The sequence below is a fragment of the Varanus komodoensis genome, unplaced genomic scaffold, assembly GCF_004798865.1.
Source record: "Varanus komodoensis strain SLA01 unplaced genomic scaffold, ASM479886v1 scaffold5, whole genome shotgun sequence".
Classification (NCBI taxonomy): Eukaryota; Metazoa; Chordata; class Lepidosauria; order Squamata; family Varanidae; genus Varanus; species Varanus komodoensis.
Window position 1 is genome coordinate 49,615,730 of NW_025336087.1, and position 19,283 is coordinate 49,635,012.

Consider the following 19,283-nt stretch of genomic DNA (forward strand, 5'->3'; position numbering starts at 1 on the left):
AACTGTCCTATCAAAATGCAGATAATGTTAGCTTGGGAGAGTTTCCAAAGAAATGCTGCAATGACAGAAGCTTAACTGTACCAAGTCTAGAAGGCAATCTGTTTCCAGATAAAACAAAATATTGTAGCACACACACAAAAAAAAATCAACAGCAAAAAAAATTGATTACTTTCTTTTCTACAAGCAGAAATCAATATATCTAATACTGCATCATGTTGACTTAGATACACCATTTTGCTTGTGGCCACATAGAGGCTGTACCCAATGGTGTACAGGTAGTGTAGGATTAATTCAGTTTACATGGCTTCATGTCAATCACTTTTTTTTCAAAAAGATGAATCAAGCATGGCAGCCAAAGATGTTACTAAACTAAAGGCATAATGCAATATTTCCAAGAGAAAAATCCAAACAGGTAATAATAGTTTGTTACCATGTCCTAAAGATTTTTATTTGAAAAAGGTACAGATTGAATCACTAACTTACTGTATTTTCTGAAGTGTTTTCCTTCTATGGACACCTCTGGCATGTATTTTATTAGTCTTGCCTATCTAACACTGTAGTGCCAAGGCAATTGGGACTCCATCGCCTATGCAGGACAAAACCAGCAAGCTTGTCCTCCATCCTTTCCTGTTTCAAAGCAGGAAAAGGTGGCCAGGAATGCACCTGTTGGTTTTAGTGCCATGGCTGAATGCCAGCCAGGCAGGCAAATTCTCCCCCCATTTGGCTAAAGGGCCTCACTATTAGCAGTCAAAGCAAGAAAGGTTTTTCATGATCTTTGGTTCAGAGTTGTGGTGTCCTTGCTGCAACCTTTAGACCAGGAAGATAAACCTTTGGGTAAAAGACCTGATAAAAGCCCCTCTCCCCAACACTAATTCTAGTGGCTTCTTCCCTTGAGCCTTCCCTCTCTGCCATGGAGGGAAAAGATCATGTCTCCTATCAGCAGCTGATCTGAAAGCAGCAATTTCCCCTCCTTTTTTCAGTGCTTAACAGGGCAAAGCACATCTCTGAGCAGAGTCATCATAAGAAACTACTTTTTCTGAGCAAAGTTTGTCTTGCTTGACAGTAGACATGAAGAGAAATCTTATTTGTGACTCGGTAGATATGCAAAGGCCTTGTCCTACTTACTTAAAATCAATCAGGCACAATCCTATGCATGTTTAGACAAAACGAATTCTACAAATAGATGAATGTTAACTAGGGAATTGTTGGGAGTGAGAAAGATGGCTGCTTTGGCACTCATTCTCAAGGACTGCTGGCTGTGTTTCAGAAGAATCAGAATCGGAATGTGAAGCAGAACCGAGGGAAGTCTGGTGATGTGGGCCAAGCCGAGACACTATGATGAGAGAAGAGGAGCTCCTTATCTCAAGGCCAGGCTGCCCAGGTGGGCAGGCTGTCCCTGGGAATAACCAAGATGTACAGCTCGCAGGAAGAGACTTGGAGCAATGGAGTTTCTCAGACAAAGATCAGGCAGCCCCAGCTCTTCACCCACTGATGTGATATCAGCAGAGGAAGGTGACCCAATTAGAGAATCAGAGTGCATAGAGGAGCTATGCTCATTTTCAGAAGGCCCTTCCTAAAAAGATGGGGCCCAGGCATGCTGATATGAAGAGTTCCTGGAGGTGTACTAGATTGGATTCAACAAACTGCTCTGTGCATGCTCAGAGATGCATTCTCGGTGCTTTGTGCTTTATGGTCAATAAAGAATGCTTTGCAAGGAAAAAGGACTGTAACTTATGAATGCATGAAGGAGGGACCCCAGCTCATGACAGGAATTTTAGACATTGTAGGAATTTATCTAAACACGCATTTATTTTTATTTCTTTGAGTTAAAACTTTTGTATACAATACACTACCAAATGATCTCAGGATGGTCTTACAATAAAACAAAGTGGAGCACAGCATCCATTCTATCCAATAAAAACCCACTGAAAACCTCAATCTAAACCTTAACACACTGGGAAAGTAAAAAGGTTTTGGCTTGGCACTGAAAAGCATGTGTCAGCATCAGGCAAATCTCTTAAGGGCACATAAGATTGTGCCCTAATCCGCTTTGTTGTCCCCATCCATTTTGCCTTTGGTTCTGTCAGTTTGTCTTTGGTCTCACCCCAAGATGGAATGCAGGCCACAGAACCTTTTCCAGATTGGCATCCAGCCCTCAGGCTGAAAATGTTTTTCACCTTGGCCTTGGACCTATCCTTTGATACATTTCTGGTGGTAATGATGTAGTATTATCCTCCAACTGCAAATGGATGACCAAGCAGAGTGCCTAGGATCACACAATCTTTGCCCATAGCAAGATTTGAACCATGGATGTACCATCTCAAACTTAAGGCTATTATATCACATTACTTCTTACTTGACTTGGCAGGTCACTAATTACGCAGCCTTTGTATATGTTAACATCATCAAGTACAATTTTCCAGGTGTGAAATCATCATCATTGATCAACAGGTTGGTCAACATAAAAGTTTATTTGCACTCAATGCAACCTATTTAATAACATTAAAAGAGTTCTGTTCAATCAGACCAAGTCTCCATCTGATTCAATAGGAGTACAGAACAAATCTTTGGTGGCAGGACAAATTGCTCCCCCCCCCCCACAGGCATGGCCATGCCCACTGATACCATTATCCCACCTCTGCTCATTTTCACTTTCTCCATGCTGAAGACTGTGCCTCTCTCAAAGCAGAGAGAGGGACTGGCCAAGGGTCCTGCACCCTATAATATATATTTCTAAAATAGATCAGCCATATGCTGCCAGAAAAAACACAGTTTGTTCTCACTGTTAACTTACTTACCTGATATAACTGATGTTTTATTTAATGAATTTGGTTTTTAATCTTTATAGATTTGTATGTTTGGTTTTATTGTATTTTGTTTGCTGTAAACTGTCCAGAGAGTCATGTGGCTATTGCAACAATCTAGAAAGGCTTGAAATAAATTAATAAACTTGCACCAGAGGAATTCCGATCCATGTTTTGTCATCTGTTAACCTGAACCTTCCCATTTACTTGTCATGGCCACCAATAGTCACTGACACATCTGTCCTCCAGAGAGCTGCCTAACTTCAATTTCACATCATCTGGGTGCTGGTCTACACACACAACAGATTTATAAGAATGCTAGAGTCCCGAAGCACAGCACTGGTGGATGCTCTCTGCTACCACTTCATCTTGCCCTTTGCTGCCACACTGGTCCCCTTGTCTCTGCTTGCACATCATGCCCGCTTTCCCCCCCCCCCCCACTGCACATTCCCCTGCCCCTTCCATTTGCCACAACTGCATCAGCGCTATGTAAAATCATGTGGATGGAATGAGTGGCTGTGAAAGCTGTCTCATGAGATCTCTGCAGCTGTTTCTTCCAACCATGTGATTCTTCATAGAGCTGATGTAGCAGCAACAAAAATAAGGGCTATGACAACAGACAGAGGGCACAACTGGCTCTTCTGGAGAGCTCCACTAGATGCTCTCTCTGTGTGTGTGCAGAAAATGCCATGGTGGTAGGTAGGGCACCCACTGGAGGCAATAGGACAGCAGCAACAAGCCCTCCTGGCAGAGGTGGGAAAAGTGGCACAGTTCACTGCTTGTTCCACTCTATTGTCTGAGGTGGGCACATCATCCTGTTTCACAGGAGGGCCACGCTACTGAGGGAGAAAAGTGGACTATATCACTTGACTGCAGGGGGATGTTGATACTTTATGATGCTTTCCTTTCTTCCTCCTCCTCAAACAGAACAGAGCATATTGACTTTGCCACTATAAAAGCTGTAGGCTCTTATTCTCTTCTTTGCATGACAGCTTTCAATGACACAGAGAGTGTGCACAACTTTGAGTGCAAGTCATACTTACTAAATGGATGTGAACTGTGTACATGTAAATTTGTGGGACTGGCTCGCTGAAGCCAGACCGCACATCAGATGCTGTTATAACTTTTTAAAAGACCAAATATAAATAGGGTAAACTAACTAAATAAAGAGCCAGTGTGCTGTGCTGGTTAGAGTGATGGACTGGGGACCTGAGAGATCTGGGTTCAAGTCCCCACTAGGCCATGAAGCTCAGTGTGACTTTGGGTCAGCCACTCACTCTCTGCCTAATCTACTTCATTGGGTTGTTTTGAGGATAAAATGGAGCTCTGTAAGCTGCTTTGAGTTCCTCACAAGAGGAAAAAAGTGGGATATAAAAGCATTGTGATAACAACACTATATATTGATATCTGAGTTCTAAACATATGAACATAAATAGTTGTTTTATAACAGGCTCTTGCCTTCATGCTTTGCTTGTAGGCTTCTTAGAGGCATTTGACTGGCCAGTGAGGGAGAAAGGACGCTCTGATCTGATCCAACAAGAGTATTCTCAAATTTCTTACATCAAAGAATTTGTTCATCAAACCTAGCACTGTATGCTTTCACTGGTAGACACTTTCCAAGGTCGCAGGCAGCAGAAGTCTTTTGTATCACCTGTCACAACACCCTTTGAACTTGAGTTAGCAAGGATTTTCTACGTGCAAAGCATGTGCTCTGAGCCTCTTCAACTTATCTGCCTGCAATACTGGCATAATGCCATTCTTTAAGCATCTCCCCTGTAGTCCCTCTGTACATAAATACTTGGGAACAGACCTTACAGAATTTCTTGTGGGATTTCATTCCAAGTAACTACACATGGGATTGGGCAAAATGCCATTGACGAGTTTAAAAAAAATTGGCTCGCAGCTTGCTTCCTACTTGTAAACTCAGTCAAGGCAAAGATTTTAGTTGCCATGGAAACACATGGTTTTAAGAAAACACTTGCAGATTAACCCACTAGCAGATTAAACTTTGACCGTCAAATTCATGAAACAAAGGCCATCTTTGTCATGCAGGAAAAACATCATCCTCACCTTCCACGTTCAAACGCCACGGGAGGGATGCGGGATCTGCTTGGTAGCCGCAAGTGCTGTCCTCAAAGGCACAGGAGCCGGCAGAGAGTTCAACGGCCCCAGCTAACTGCAGAACTGGAGAGACAATGCGAGCTCAGTTCCAGTGCAAGGCGAACGGGGAATGAAAACAGCGGCGTAGAAAGTCTGCTCTTCAGGAAAGCAGGCGCTGCAGCTCTTGGATTAACGCCCGAGTGCAAGCACAACGCTACAAGGATGCAACCTGTTGCATTCACTTGCCTTCTTTGGCTATTTCTGAGAAAGGGCCGAGAGGAAGGCACTGTCCACAGCTTGCATTGAAAGCCAAGCAGGGTGGGTGGGTAGGCGGGCGGCTGGGGGAACCCGCACCAATCCACATCTGCAGGAGACGGGGGAACTCGGCTTCTGCCCCATCCCTCCCTCTTTCTCTCCCCTTACCTTGCACGCTGAGGAGACAGAGGAGGATCATTGTGGCCCTCGCAAGGAGGAAAAAGCAGCGGAGCTCTCTCTGGTGCTACTGAGGTAATGCAAGGGGGGGGGGGCGGAGAGCGGCCGCCTCGGTTGAACGAGGCTGCTAGCCCCAAAATAAGGCTAATTACAAAATGAAGCGCGCGCTTGCCATGCCAATGAAGGACTTAGAGAGGCAGGACACTGAAAAGGGACCAGCAGTAGCAGCAGTTAAACAGGGTATGGTTGGGGGAGGGTTGAGCCTGGATAGGCTGAGGGGAGCGCGCCCGCCCGCCCGCCAGCTGGTCTCAGGCTCGGGTGGGTGGAGAGAGGGACTGCTCGGAGGTCTTGCTTGACCAAGCGGACACTCTGCGAGTTGTGCGGAGAGCCGTGCAACCTCTACGCGGGGCTCCTTCTCTTCCCCCTTCCTCTTTAACCGGTACTGGCAACAGCTGCACAATCCGTCGTCCCATAGTTGCTCCTGCCGGGGCGGGGGGGGGGGGGAGAGAAGAGAAGGGCTGGGATTTCTCTCACTGTTCAAAGAGCAGAAGTTGTTGCTAAGACAGTCGACAAGCAGCCTGTGGTGATGGAAGCCGAGGACAAAACCTCTAAGGGTCTGTATGCCTGAACATAAGCCAACGAAGGCGACAAGTTCTCAGTTCCAGACGACTTTCGTTTGCTGTCAGGATGCATACATTGCATTTCCCTTAATGCTCAGTATTCTGCAGGGAGGGGTGTGTGGGTGAGTGTAATTTTCCCTTCACCATCCATCAAAAACGTTATTGCTGTTGTGATTCCAGTGTGGAACATGATTGGCTTAAGAATCATTGACTCACTGATTTGTACTCACGATGTCTGTCTCCCTCCCTCCCTGTCCCCCACACACGCTATTCAATTTAGTTACTTAACGGTACCAATGCAATAGTCGTGTAGTACTTTGAACCTGCTGTCGTTACTATTTTCTTGGTTTGTTGCCTTCTCTTCAACGGTGGAGCACATACCCCTCCCTTCCATTTTTAAAAAGTAAGTAAGGGTTTCTGGGTTCAATTTCTGTTTCCCTGGTGCAAGTCTGCTCTCATCCATTATGACTGGATGATGCAGATAACTAACAGTGGTTTAGGTTAATACATGAATAAGAAAGAAGTGCTTTTTGAGATTAAATATTTTGCAAATTTGCAGATGTTTGTCATATGATATGCCTCTGTACCTCCTTTCAAAGAAACTTCATACTTTCCTATCATGTAATAACAGTGCTTTTTTTGTAAGAAAAAAGGTGCTGGAACTCATGAAATTATTTACCTTTCGCACGTAGTCAGTCACTCTACACACCTCCACACACATCAGTTGTGTAATGAAACATAATGGTCGCCACCCTCAGTAAACACTCGGTGCACGACCAATCACAAGCTGAGCAGCGCCATCGCAACCAGCACAGACAAAGTACACATGCATTGGACTCGACACACAAGCAGCCCGCATGCACCATTTTAATGATTTTGCCGCCAACCTGCTATGCTCGACAGGGCGATTCAAATCCATGTGGACCAATCATCAAATTTTCAAAAGTTACTTTTAAAACTTGGAAAATCTGTCGAAAAAAAGGTGCCAGAACTCCGTTCCAGTGCATTCTATGACAAAAAAAGCACTGTGTAATATACAGTATCTGAATACAGTATTTTATTGTCCCTGGTGGCAATTTAGTGCAGAGTTAGCAGAAATCAGCTCTCTAGGTGTTTTGGATTTCAACTCCCAGAAGCCCCTTGCTAAGTATGCCTAATGGTCAAGATTGTTGGAAGCAGAGCTCTCAAATGAATGGAGATCTACTTTTTCCCAGCCCCTAATCTGGTGCTGTTACGGCCAGCCTTGAGTGGCCTAATCAGCCAGACAATACTGTCTCCATCTTACCCAGGCCAAGAGGCAATCAGTTGCAGGTTTCTGCTAAACAAAAAGCTGGGTCACCAGACACTAGCGTTGCAATACAGGTTACCTGCCTGAGAGCATCACTTAGCAACACAATGGATTCAAGGTCACCAGGTGCCTGATCAATAAAAACCTTCTCCAATCCATCTCAAAGCTAGGGATGAGCCATTGCCAGGCAGTCAGCAAACTATCATATAGCAAAAAGAAAAAACCTTAGCTAGATGAGAGAAGATACAATTGCCAAGACAGGTGTCCAAGTCTCCTTACCAATGGCAGGAATGAACATTCAGATCCATAGGGAAGATTTAACTTGCCAGCATTTTTATTGGTGAGATCACCCAGGCCCCCTGCAGTTTACTTAAGACAGGATGCTACTGGGTAGTGGTCTTCACCACCAACTACAAACTTTTAGAACATACACAGAGTGCTTTATAGATTCTGAGTCACAGAACATAGCAGCTGATCAGGTGATGACAAGATAAGAGGAACACAGTAAAAGAGAATCTGAGGGAGCTGCAGAGGAGGCTTAATACAACAAGCCCTCCTTTGCCTCTTAGCACAGGTATAGGATACAAGCAAGTGAGTCAATCCAAATAAATCCTGTTATATACCTTCCTTTCTCCCAGAAGGCAACTCCCATTCCCAGGAGGAATAATTAATCCAAGGCTAAATTGGTGTAAGGTGTGAATTATTCCACTTGATGGGGAGCACATGTTTGCTGAGAGTTGAAAGGGCAGAGAAAAGGGAAACAGATGGAAAAGTATCAGGGAAAGAGAAAAATGCAATGCCAATGCTACTAGCCCTCTTAGGAAGCCCCTTGGCCCTTTTGCCCCCCCCCCCCGCCGCCGCCGCCGCCGCCGCCACCCTACTTCCTCACAGTAATGCCACCCAATCTTTACTGAGGCCTGGTTTCTGACTTCCTAGGCCTCTCTTGATCATTGTGGCTTAAGAATTTCATCCTCATCTGGGCTAAGGCCCTTATAATGATGACTGTTCTGTCTGAGGCCACTATCTGTTCTGGTCAGCAAACCTGGGTTTCCCTGCATTGCAAATGGGGTTCAGTATCAGGTGAGGCAATTTCCTGGCACCCAAGTCAGTTATTTGGCTTGTGTATGAGGCAATTCTTAGAGATTTTGTTGTCTATGCTTCACTCAGTTTCTTCTGCTGTGGACTTGGCTGTCCTTTGTTTCCTTGTGGAGGATGCAAGGAGCAAGACAGAACACAGAAATGGATTCCAGTAGTGTCTATCACAGACACTGTAGTTCCTGGAGCCAGAGCATAGCCTGAGGATGTGGAGGACTTTTCAGGATGTGGAGGACTTTGAGAGATAGTGTCTTTTCTCTGACGTGTCTCTTCACAGGTTCAGTCACTCAGCTGTAATAAGTGGCACAGTTCATCTGGTGTATGAAAGAGTACAGCTCAAAAGCAGGTGAATTAAAGAAAAAGGCTTTTACATTACTTCACAGAAGCTAGTTGTAGGCAGGAGCAGAAAGATGCACGTTAGTTGAGTAAGAAGGCTGGGAAAGAAGGTGAAAAGTCTGTGTGTTTTTTTTAAGCCTTGCTCCCGCACAAATCTTTTTAGCGCAGTCTCAAATCTCTGGGTTGTTGTGTTTTGCCCCTTGTCTTCTAGCTCACCTGCATCCCTGGGCTAGCAAATGGGCTCAGCCCCCAGCAAACATTAGGCTACTGTAAGGGAAATTTTCTTTTAGTGTCATCATTAAACACTTTCCCCCTCTAATGCTGGTGTAAAACACACCCTACAGATTTCTTTCCTTGTGAATTTTGGGGTCTGATAAGAGATACTTGGCAACATTGCAAAAAGGGAAAACCAACTTCTTGTTGAACCCTACCCCCCGCCACACACACAACATTCTTATTGCGTCTCAGTCTTACCCCACATCCCAAACAATTGCATGTTCAACAGAGGGAAAAAAACAGCCAGGGAAACAAAAATGTTTTTATTACCTGCCTGATACGGTGGATTTCTAACAGCAGCCCTCATGTGAGAAGGAGGGCAAGATATGTGCTCAGAGCTATTCTGTGTTCACAGGGCTTGCAACCCCCACCCTTCACTGCCTCTGGGCCATCTAAGGATTACTACAATCAGTCTTCCCGTTGATTTTACAATTTCCCTTGTGAACTCCAGCCTGCTACTGCTCAGGTATTTGCTTAACACAACAATTCAAATTTCCAGGACTTTACCAACCAGTTTCTCAAAAATATAAAACCTTTCCCTCTGTATCTTTGCCTCTCCCCGCTTCATTATTTTTCCCTGGAATTCCTTTCAGAATCCCTAACCTGAAAATTCTCAACGTTTTTTTCTTTTGGCATTTTTTCTCTTTTTCTAGCCACTATACATCTGCCTCCTCTTCTGCAATTGCAAATGCAATCATTTAGTCTAACAAAAAGGAAAGCTTTCTACCTAGGGGAGAAGACTTAAGCAGATGGAGGTGGCTCAAAAACTTGCAAGACATTAAACAGGAAAGAAAACTGCTGTTCCCACTTTCTGAGAAGGAAGGGATCTGCATCAAATTTTTTCCTCTATAACTCCCCCTTGCTAACAGGGGGTCTCACACAGGATAGGCTTATTGAGGATGTCCAGAGAACAGGGTAGGACCTGTTTGCAAGCCCAGTTTTAAAGGGCCACACATTTCCTCTCCTCTCTGGCTCATTTTTGTGGGATGAGAGAAGGAAAGAATTCACATGCCCTGGTCACCACCCTTTTCAGGCAAATGACCTCATGAATCTGTTTATCAATCACACATCCCCATCTCAGGGACAAGAATACTCATCTAACACCCTGGTGCTTTCAACCTTGCCCTGGTCATCAGCAATCAACCTAGCAGGACAGGTTGGGACAGCTGCATGGGGAGCCTCTATTTCCTGGGGAACCTTCCCCCAAAAACTCCACTCTGGGTTATGTCTACCTCCCAGAAAGGGAAACACTTTAAAATGCAGACAAGACAGAACACACACAGAAGCAACAATGAACACAAAACTTTACATAGATCCCCAGAGCAAACATGTCCTACACTCACATGTGTAGATCTTTAAACAAATCCCTCCTTTTGTGGTTGTTGTATCCCGCAGTTTTGCAGATGAGACCAGAGACCAGTTGGTAAATTTAAAGAGGAGTTTTATTACCTGCAGGATTACCTGCAGGGACCAACATTCTAGTAAGAATGCGGCCCTGAACAGAGTTGGAATGAGATTTTTATACTTTTACAATCAGCTTTCGGCAAAATGGGGAACAATACAATCAGTCTTTGACAAGAGTGAGAACAATGGCGACAATGGGGAGTTACAGAATCACATAAGCAGCAGTTGAGCAAGCGATATACAGAAGCAGATTTGGTTAGCAGTAAGTTTTATCTTTTAATTTACACCTTTTAGGTAATCTTTGCCCATTACATCTTTGGTAAGCTTTTTCCATTTTCTGAGGGAATTCTCTGAGACAGCTGCTAGACATTTCGATTGAGCTAGAGCCTAGGGGAGCCATGCCTATTATGAATGCCCTGAAACAGCTGATAGATATTCTAATGCCAGTTGTTATGTTAATCTGGAACCTGGGGATTCAGGCCTAACAGTGGTTCCTGGTGCATCAGTTACAAGATCTTGCATGCAGATGTACAACTTGTTAGCTAGCTTTTGTTCCTAATCCTTTTCCCCTGGTCAGCCCAGCTTAATAAATACCCAAATGCCCAGAAAAACTGTCCACCAGCCTCCTACACAAAAGGAGCAGTCAATTCTGGATCAGAGGGCCCTAGGATTGGGTCCTGCTGCAGTTAATCTGGGCCAAGCGGGATAACTCACATAAACAGGCGCTTCCATGACACAACCCTATGCATTGACCCTGGATGTCCATTCCAGCCCGCCACCTCATGTGGCAGTGAGCATGGGGGAACCTGAGACTCTGAAACCCCCATGCCTCTGGTTGTCTGCAATAATGCCATGTGCAATGGCTTTCTAAGGCCCAAATCTATTACCATTTGCCTACCTGAGAAACAATCCAGGCGGCCAGTGTCTGTGCCACCCAAAAAAGGGAGACTCAATCTCACCATCCTGCTCACCCAGGATAAAGGTGTAAAGAACCTATGCCATCCCATCCTCATTGGCATTTGTCAGAGTGTCCTTACCAATGGCAAGCATGAGCCCTCAGACCCATAGGGAAGATTTAAATTGCCTTGAACCCCAGCATTTTTATTGTGGAGATCATCCAGCCCCCTGCAGTTTACTTAAGACAGCATGCTACTTGGTAATGGTCCTCACCATCAACTACAAGCTTTCAGAACATACACAGAGTGTGTTATAGATTCTGAGACACAGGACATAGCAGCTGATTAGGTGATGACAAAATAAGAGGAAGACAGTGAAAAAGAATCTGAGGGATTTGCAGAGGAGATTTAATACAATAGCCTTAATTACAAGAGAGTAACATGATAGCCACTGAGGCACAGGGATTATTGTGGGTCTTGGCATGCAAACTCAGGGTGATTGCAATACTGCTAGAAAAACTTGTCTGGCCACCTTATCCGTTTTGTTAGTTGTTAGCACAAGAATAGGCAGGGGTTAACTTTCCTTGGCAGTCCCATTCTGCAAAGGCTTTTCCAACCAAAGGTAGCAGCCATCTCTTAAAGAAACAGCTTGAAAATAACACTAAACAGAAGCCTATCTTGGAATTATGATACTTTCTGAGAAAGAGGTACAGAGAAGTTGTAGATTTGAATTTATAACACAAAGGCACATATAAGCAACCTTTTTCTACCAGGATTTATCTGAATTTCCACAGCACAGGCAAGAAGCAAAAGCAGTGTAACAGAGACAGAATCCTGCATGCAACTTTTCTGCCATTATCACAGACAGACAAAAAGAACAATTACAATGATCAGAAAGGGAAAGCAACAGAAAAGAGAAAAGAAGAGACCTCTTCCTGAAGATCCAGGAAATCAAATGGAAATTCAAACCTTGAGTAGGAGTGTTGAAAGACAAACAAGGGAACATACTGACTATCAGTTTTGTCATTTCAGCTTCCAAGGCTAACTTTCAAGTTCTAACTTGATTTGATCTAGGTTCCATCTGATCTAGGTTCATCTTTCTGTGGGTCCAAGCTATTTCCAAAGCTTTCCTCCAGCACCCTGTTTCCAGTGTGTTAGCTTTCTGCTTTCTGCTTTCTTCACTGTCCAGCTTTCACACCCATACATTGTGAGTGGGAATACAATCGTATGATCTTGGCCTTGGCCACTGGTGAAATGTCCTTTCATTGGACAATTTTTCTTTCCTTGATTTTTTCTTAATTGTTACCCTTCCAGTTTTCAGACTTATTCTAATTTCTTGGCTGTAGTCTCTATGTGAATTCATGAATGAGCCAAATCTTTTCAGTTTAATGTCTTCATTGTTAACTGTGAAGTCATATAATTCTTCAATAGTCATGCGTTTTGTTTTCCTGATGTTTAGCTTCAGTCCTGGTTTTGCACTTTCATTTTAATTAGGAGTTATTTCAATTTACTGTTCAATTCACTGAAACATCTGCATATCTTAAATAAACTAAAGGGATGACCTGAGACAGAACCTTTTTCCAGGCCATAGGTTTGCTCCCTCTAAGTTGGTCTTCTATGTCCAAACAATGATTGTTCTCTTTAAGAAAGACTTTGGTCTCTTAGTAGGTCTGTTGTGTTAAGTGCTGTTTTTAATTTGAACTGTTATTGTTACAGTTTATTATTGTTGTATCCCGCGGTTTTGCAGATGAGACCGGAGACCAGTTGGTATTTTTAAGAGGAGTTTATTACCTGCAGGGACCAACATTCTAGTAAGAATGCGGTCCCTGGCAGAAGAACAATGGTGGTTTTATACCTTTGCAATCAACTTACAGTCAAGTGAGCGAACAATAGAAAATTACAAAGTCACGTAGGCAGCAGTTAAGCAAGTGAGATACAGAAGCAGATTGGTTAGCAGTAAGTCTATCTTTTTAATTTACACCTTTTAGACAAGCTTTTGCCCATTACACCTTTGGCAAGCTTTTTCCATTTTCTGAGGGAATGCCTTGAGACAGCTGATAGACATTCTGATACGCTAGTCCTGTCATGCTAATCTATAGCCTGGAGAGTCGTGCCTAACAATTATATGTTACTGTTAGTGTATTGTTTTATTATTTGATTTAATTTTAATTGTGCCTGTAGGCTGCCTTGAGGGCCATATTTTGGTAAAAAGTTGGGGCACAAATCAGATCAAATCAATCAATCAATCAGTCCAATACATACATATGAAGCATAAGGTGGGGCACAAGCCAGAAGGTCATCTACTCTATGCCTCACTGTGAGGAAGGCGTGGTGGCTCAGTGGTGTGAGAGAATGCCCAGTGTGGCTCTCCACAGAGCCTCCTCAGGGCAGATCCCTTGCTCTGATGGGTCTTTCCTTAGTGCACGTTATCGGCAGGGAGATGACCCCAGAGATCATGTATGCTGCAGTGGCTCAGGCAGTTGCTGGGGACACCTCTCTGCCAACACGTCACTCTGAAAAAGGTTTCCACAGAGTGAGGTACTGAGGGTAACAGGAGTGGTAGCTCACCCCTTGCCTCAGCAGCACGTGTCAGTGGTAGTGGATTATACATGCCCCTCCTCTAACAGTGGTGGACCCCAGAAATTCACATAAGTGCTAATACTGCCAGTGCTATACAGTCATGGAATACAATGGCAGCTCATGCAAACCCTGCCACTTCAGTGACTCGCTCCCCACCCCCACCAGGACATGGTACATGGCAGTGGCCCATGATGGTGGCTCATGCTCCCCCTGCTCACAGCAGGAGGTCTTGTGCCAGGCCTTTTGATAAATGTGCCTGGATCTCCCTCTTCCTTCTGTGTGCTGATAGTGACATGCAACTTCAGTGAAGGCTGAGTGAAAAGTTAATATTGCAGTACTGCATTTCTTCCTGTTTTGGATAAACTAAATCAATCTTCCTCTGCAATAAAGTTGTCTCTAAAAGATTGAACTATAAACTATGCAAATATACCTGTAGTTTAACTGTTGAGTCACAAATTGCCTGAGAAAAGGAAGATCATACTCAGCAAATCTTTGTATTAACAGGTTTCAAATATATCTGAGATAGCAACACTTTCCAGACTTTTCAAATAGGATGCCAGATGGCCTGTAAAATGGATTTTTTGAGCATGTGCATATGTCATTCCCTAAAGGATGATCAGAGAGCCCTCCCACTTCAGTCTAGATTAGTAGAAGATGAAAAATCCAGTGACAGACTTTTCAGGAAAGGAAAACAGCAGAATATTCTTATATAATTCAGATGAATTATTATGAAAAATGCAATTGGCTGCTAATGAAAAATTAACAACTTTGGATTGGAAGGGAGCTAATGTCTGCTGGCACAACACAACTTCTCTGTTGCAATGGGACTTCCTTGTCTGCTTCTGCCTACTGCACCACCAATATCAAATGCCCCAAATCTGTTCTGAATGTTCCCCCACTCTTTGCAGGCCATTTGAGTGACTGCAGGGGGAGAGGAAATCTGTTCTGCTAGTATTTGCATTCTTTTAGTGGATGACTATCATTCAGTCAAATGCTTTATGTACTTTTATGGGCAGCAGTAAGTAGCAGAGTAACAGTAGTAGGAATTTAGACCCAGAATGGTGTGAATAGTGACCTGCCAATCAGTACCTTTGTATTCTTTCAAAATGGCCCACAGCAAGCTGACAGCCCTGCTTTTGGAAAACCTCTATCTCATGCTTTACTTTTCAGCCACCAAACCGCATAGAATGCTGCAAAAGACAGGAATTACCTCCTAGTTCTCTTTTCTAGTGTTCTATAACTGGGTTGGGCCACATCTTATGTGGCTTTTATAGGGGTGTGGCTCTGTTCTCCATCTGCTATGGATAAACATGCACAGATTACATAAAGACACTCAAGGTTGCACAAGGCTTCAACAGAATACCACAGAAATATGTGCTGGACCAAAATTAGTGAAAGCTCTTTGGAACCTAGCACCTTTCCGCAAATAATCAAACAGGCTACTTCATCTCCCATGTAGCCTTGGTATAAATTCAAGTATGATCTAACATGCAACAATGCCAGAACTGAATAGGTTGCAAATGAAAGCCTAAACAGCAAAGCAACAGATGGAGAGCTGTTAACTTCCAAATAGAGAAGCCCACTGAAATCATTGGTGGGATTCTAAATATTCTGTAATTGGATGCAGCCAAGATTGCAGCTCTGGCAAGCAGGCAACAAAAGAAAACTGATTCAATACAGCAATATTTATTTCAATTACATATCTCTGTTTAATTATTCTGGTGATATTTGCTCCAGACTATTGGCATTCTCTTAATTGAAAAGTTGAGACATACTTTGTTCATTAAGGAAACTGGTGTGCGGGGGAGTGGGGGATTGTTCTGTCATCACATTTCTGTGGATCCTGCATTGGATAATTTCCTAGTACACTGTGTGTGCTTGTTGATCGAAAGCTATTTCCATTATACTTCCAACAGCCATGCAACTATATGGGTAAACTGTTCTCTGTGAGTTTCATGTCTGTTTTTTAATTGTATTGTTTTTATGTTAGCTTTTAATTACAATTATGCTTTTAATTAGCATTTTATTAAGCACCTTGAGCTCCACTTTTTGAAGAAAAGTAAGATATAATTTTTCTTCTAAAACTTAAGGGACAACCAAAAAAATCTTGCAGTCTGGGCTAGGAAAGTACAATCTCAGCAGTACTAAAGCAAAACACAACTGCAAGGAAGGTTTTGTTGTATTTGACAAATAAGAAACAAATGTTCTTTGTCACAACTGTATTGTTATACTTGGGAGGGGCAAGAGAAGGGCTTCTGCTGGTCAAGCAGCAGGGGAGTTAGTATTGCCTGAGTGTATCTTTCCAAGCAAAGGAATGAAGCAGATGCTTTGTCAAAAAGCCAAGCTGATGTCAGTTGAAAAAGAAAGGAAAGCAGCAACAGTTCTGGACTCAGCTGCACACAAGAGGTGCTTCATTGCAATCAATCAATCAATCAATCAATAAATTCAGGCCAGAAGAGAATGTCTATGCAAGAGCAGAAAATGCACATGGGGAGGTATGGAGCAAGCCAGAGGTGCTGCTTAGGGCCCAGGTGATCTGTGGTTTTCAAACAAGTGATCCAGAAATCAGGTTTCAAGCTCAAGCCTTGGAAACTCCCCAGTTTCAGATGATGCTCACTTGCTGGTCCAGACACCATTACATAAGCAGCTTGTTTCTACAGGGCAGTCCTTAATAAGATCATAATATTAAGGCTGAAATTCTATGTACATTTACTAGGGGATAGGCCACACTGAACACAGTTTACTGTATTTGTTTGTTTGTTTATTTGTTTAAAGTTTTTGTATCCCATCCCCTTGCTATATAGCCTCGGGACGGCTCACAGAAATAAATATCATAAAAATATAGTTAAAAACCCGAAAACACCCTGGCTGCACAATTAAAACCCAATAAATATTAAACATTGTTAAAATATTGTTTGAATAAAAAGGTCTTAGCCTGGCACCAAAAAACAAATAACAACAGCACCAGGCGGACCTCTCTGGTGAGCACATTCCACAGATGGGGCGCCACCGCAGAGAAAGCCCTCCTCCGGGTACTTTGCTTCCTGATGTCTCACTGCATAAATTTTCTTAGGATCTGCATAAATTCTGCATAAATTTTCTTAGGATCAGTCTGCATATTTTAAGAGAGGCCATTATGATGATCTCAGATCTATTTTTGCACTCTCATATGAGCAGGAAGACCTCAGACTTAATTAAATATTTTTAGGATAGCATTCTGTGCAGCTGGGATGGCTGACTTTCTAAGTTTTGGAAAGTTGAGTTGTTCTGCAGGATTAAAAGGAATCAGAAGTCCAGAGAAGTAAATAATTCTCTGAGGAATTTCCTGAATTGAAGCTTGATGATCATGAAGATGCTATTTTAATGCTCAAATGGTGTAATCTTATATCTTTCTTCCCTGGGGAGAAGTGGAAGTTGTATACTAAATTCAAAGCTCCAGATTAATTCCCAGTTCATTTCCTTTCTCATGGACTTATTCCAGTGTAAGATTGATTTATAGGACTTGATTCACAGCACATTTTATTTTTTGTAATTCTGAGCCAAACAGACTTCATCTGAGGTTTTTTCCACCACTGAGTGAAGAAAACTTTGGACCACACTAACATTATTCTGAACTTCAGTAAATATACAGTTCTTTTATTTAACAGTGTTTATTTTACAAATCATTGGACATGTTTGAGAAACTTCCATGTGCCTGCATTAACACATTTTGAATGTCCCAGACAAGCTCTTCAGAGTGCTAACATGTTAATACCAAATGCCATACTATCACACTGAGACGATGATAACCTCATTTCATTTTCCGTATTGTTAAAAGCTCATAGCTAGTATATGCAAGAACTGATGATTTATGTATGAGTTCACATAATTGTAAAGTTTTTCTGAATGGAAGATGAAGGCAAAAAAGCCCAAACTGCAATTTAGGAAGATTTAAGACTAATTTACTAGTTAAAGACAGAATGACTAGGCTTAGATGTAATATTAATCTATGGTTTACTATTATATGCAGAGGGCACAACATGGTTTGTTGTGTTGGCTGAACTGAGAATTGTGGCTCATCTTAACTATGGTTTATGGAAATAAACAGGATCAGAAAACATGGTTTGAAGTTACTTGTTCTCATAAAGCATATTTAAGATTAATCACAATTTGCCTAATGACAGACTTCTGAGAAGATATGTATAGGATTTTGCTGTCCATTTTTCCCTTACACTTAAGTGAACAGTGAGCAGAGCAATGGTACTGTTTTGAAAAAGTACTGTCTATTGTACAATAATATTTACTTTTAAGGGTATAAAAATAACAATGACAGACAGTAGCAGTTGGATGGCATACAAAAACTTTAAATAAATAAATGTATCAAAATAAAAGTTAAATATTTGTTTTATTATGCATGCATAATTTCAAGCATAGCATAAGATTAAATTTAACATTCCTAAATTGTATTTCAAATCCACTTCTTGTGATGGAACCTTTAACCCACCCAAGGACTGGCTTAGCCTCAATGAAGTCTTAATTGTGGCATAACCACAATTATCTGAATGATGGTACAGATGAAGCACCAAAGCCTTTTAGGTTAAACAATAATAAGACTCTATAGACTGTTTAGTATAATACTAACATACTGTCCTGATTAAAACCAGTGCCATCATATAAATCCACACTCTATACTTTCCGTAGCCCCGTTGCTGGATGTTTTATCAGCTTTTGCCTGCTCTGTCTACCAGCCTCCTAAGACTCCTAGTTAAGCACCTGCTCACCCATCTTCAAATTGCAGGATCTGGTTCTAAAAGAGTAGTGCTTTTCTTGTGTTTCCAGCTGTAGCATAATAAAATTTACACAAAACCCTTAATAGTAAGAGTTATTTAAAGAGGCTCTACACTATCTGTCACCAGAACTTAAGATAGGAAATGAGAAATTATAATTTGGACATGCATTTGTACATGAGGCATGCACAACATGTAGCCCCTAAGCAGAACAGTCAAGCACTGTAACTTCCCAGATGTTGATGACTCTAGCTGTGCCTTTAACATTTGATGTGAAATACTGAGGCAAAGAGGAGGGTACCCTCTATTAGATGGGGAGAAAAATTCACCTGCTGATTTCTGCACATGTTCCTGTAAAAGATACAAGAAAAGTCCACAACCTTTTTGTTGTTCCATTGGTAACCCTAGCTCCAATTATCTATACTCTATTTTTGTACTTTTCGGCTGACTCAGAAAAGCATGGGTGCATGGCCCTAGACGAAATGACACCCAAATGACAAGTATCTTTGACAACCCCTTCCCAAGCATATTTTCATATCTGCACAAACAATTGACAGAGAACATTCTAGGAAGTATACATTGAGGAAAGTACAGTTCTAAGAAAGTCTAAAATAGTTCAAAATATGCTACAAAAGTCGTAAGGGAATTGTGAAAATCCAGATAGGGGTTTTACTTCAAAAGTTTGA

General features: G+C 42.4%; 1 protein-coding gene across 1 annotated transcript in view; it reads right to left on the reverse strand.

Moving 5' to 3' along the window:
• Positions 1 to 5,366, reverse strand: part of MAMDC2 (MAM domain containing 2) — a 58,471-nt gene extending 53,105 nt beyond the window's left edge. Inside the window, exons 1-2 of the mRNA XM_044446871.1 lie at positions 5,328 to 5,366; positions 4,875 to 4,988 (exon numbers count right to left, since the gene is read on the reverse strand). Of these exons, the coding sequence (XP_044302806.1) occupies positions 4,875 to 4,988; positions 5,328 to 5,358 (145 nt within the window). The 5' untranslated portion in view covers positions 5,359 to 5,366. The remainder of the gene's footprint in view (positions 1 to 4,874; positions 4,989 to 5,327) is intronic.
• Between the last annotated feature and the right edge of the window lie 13,917 nt (positions 5,367 to 19,283).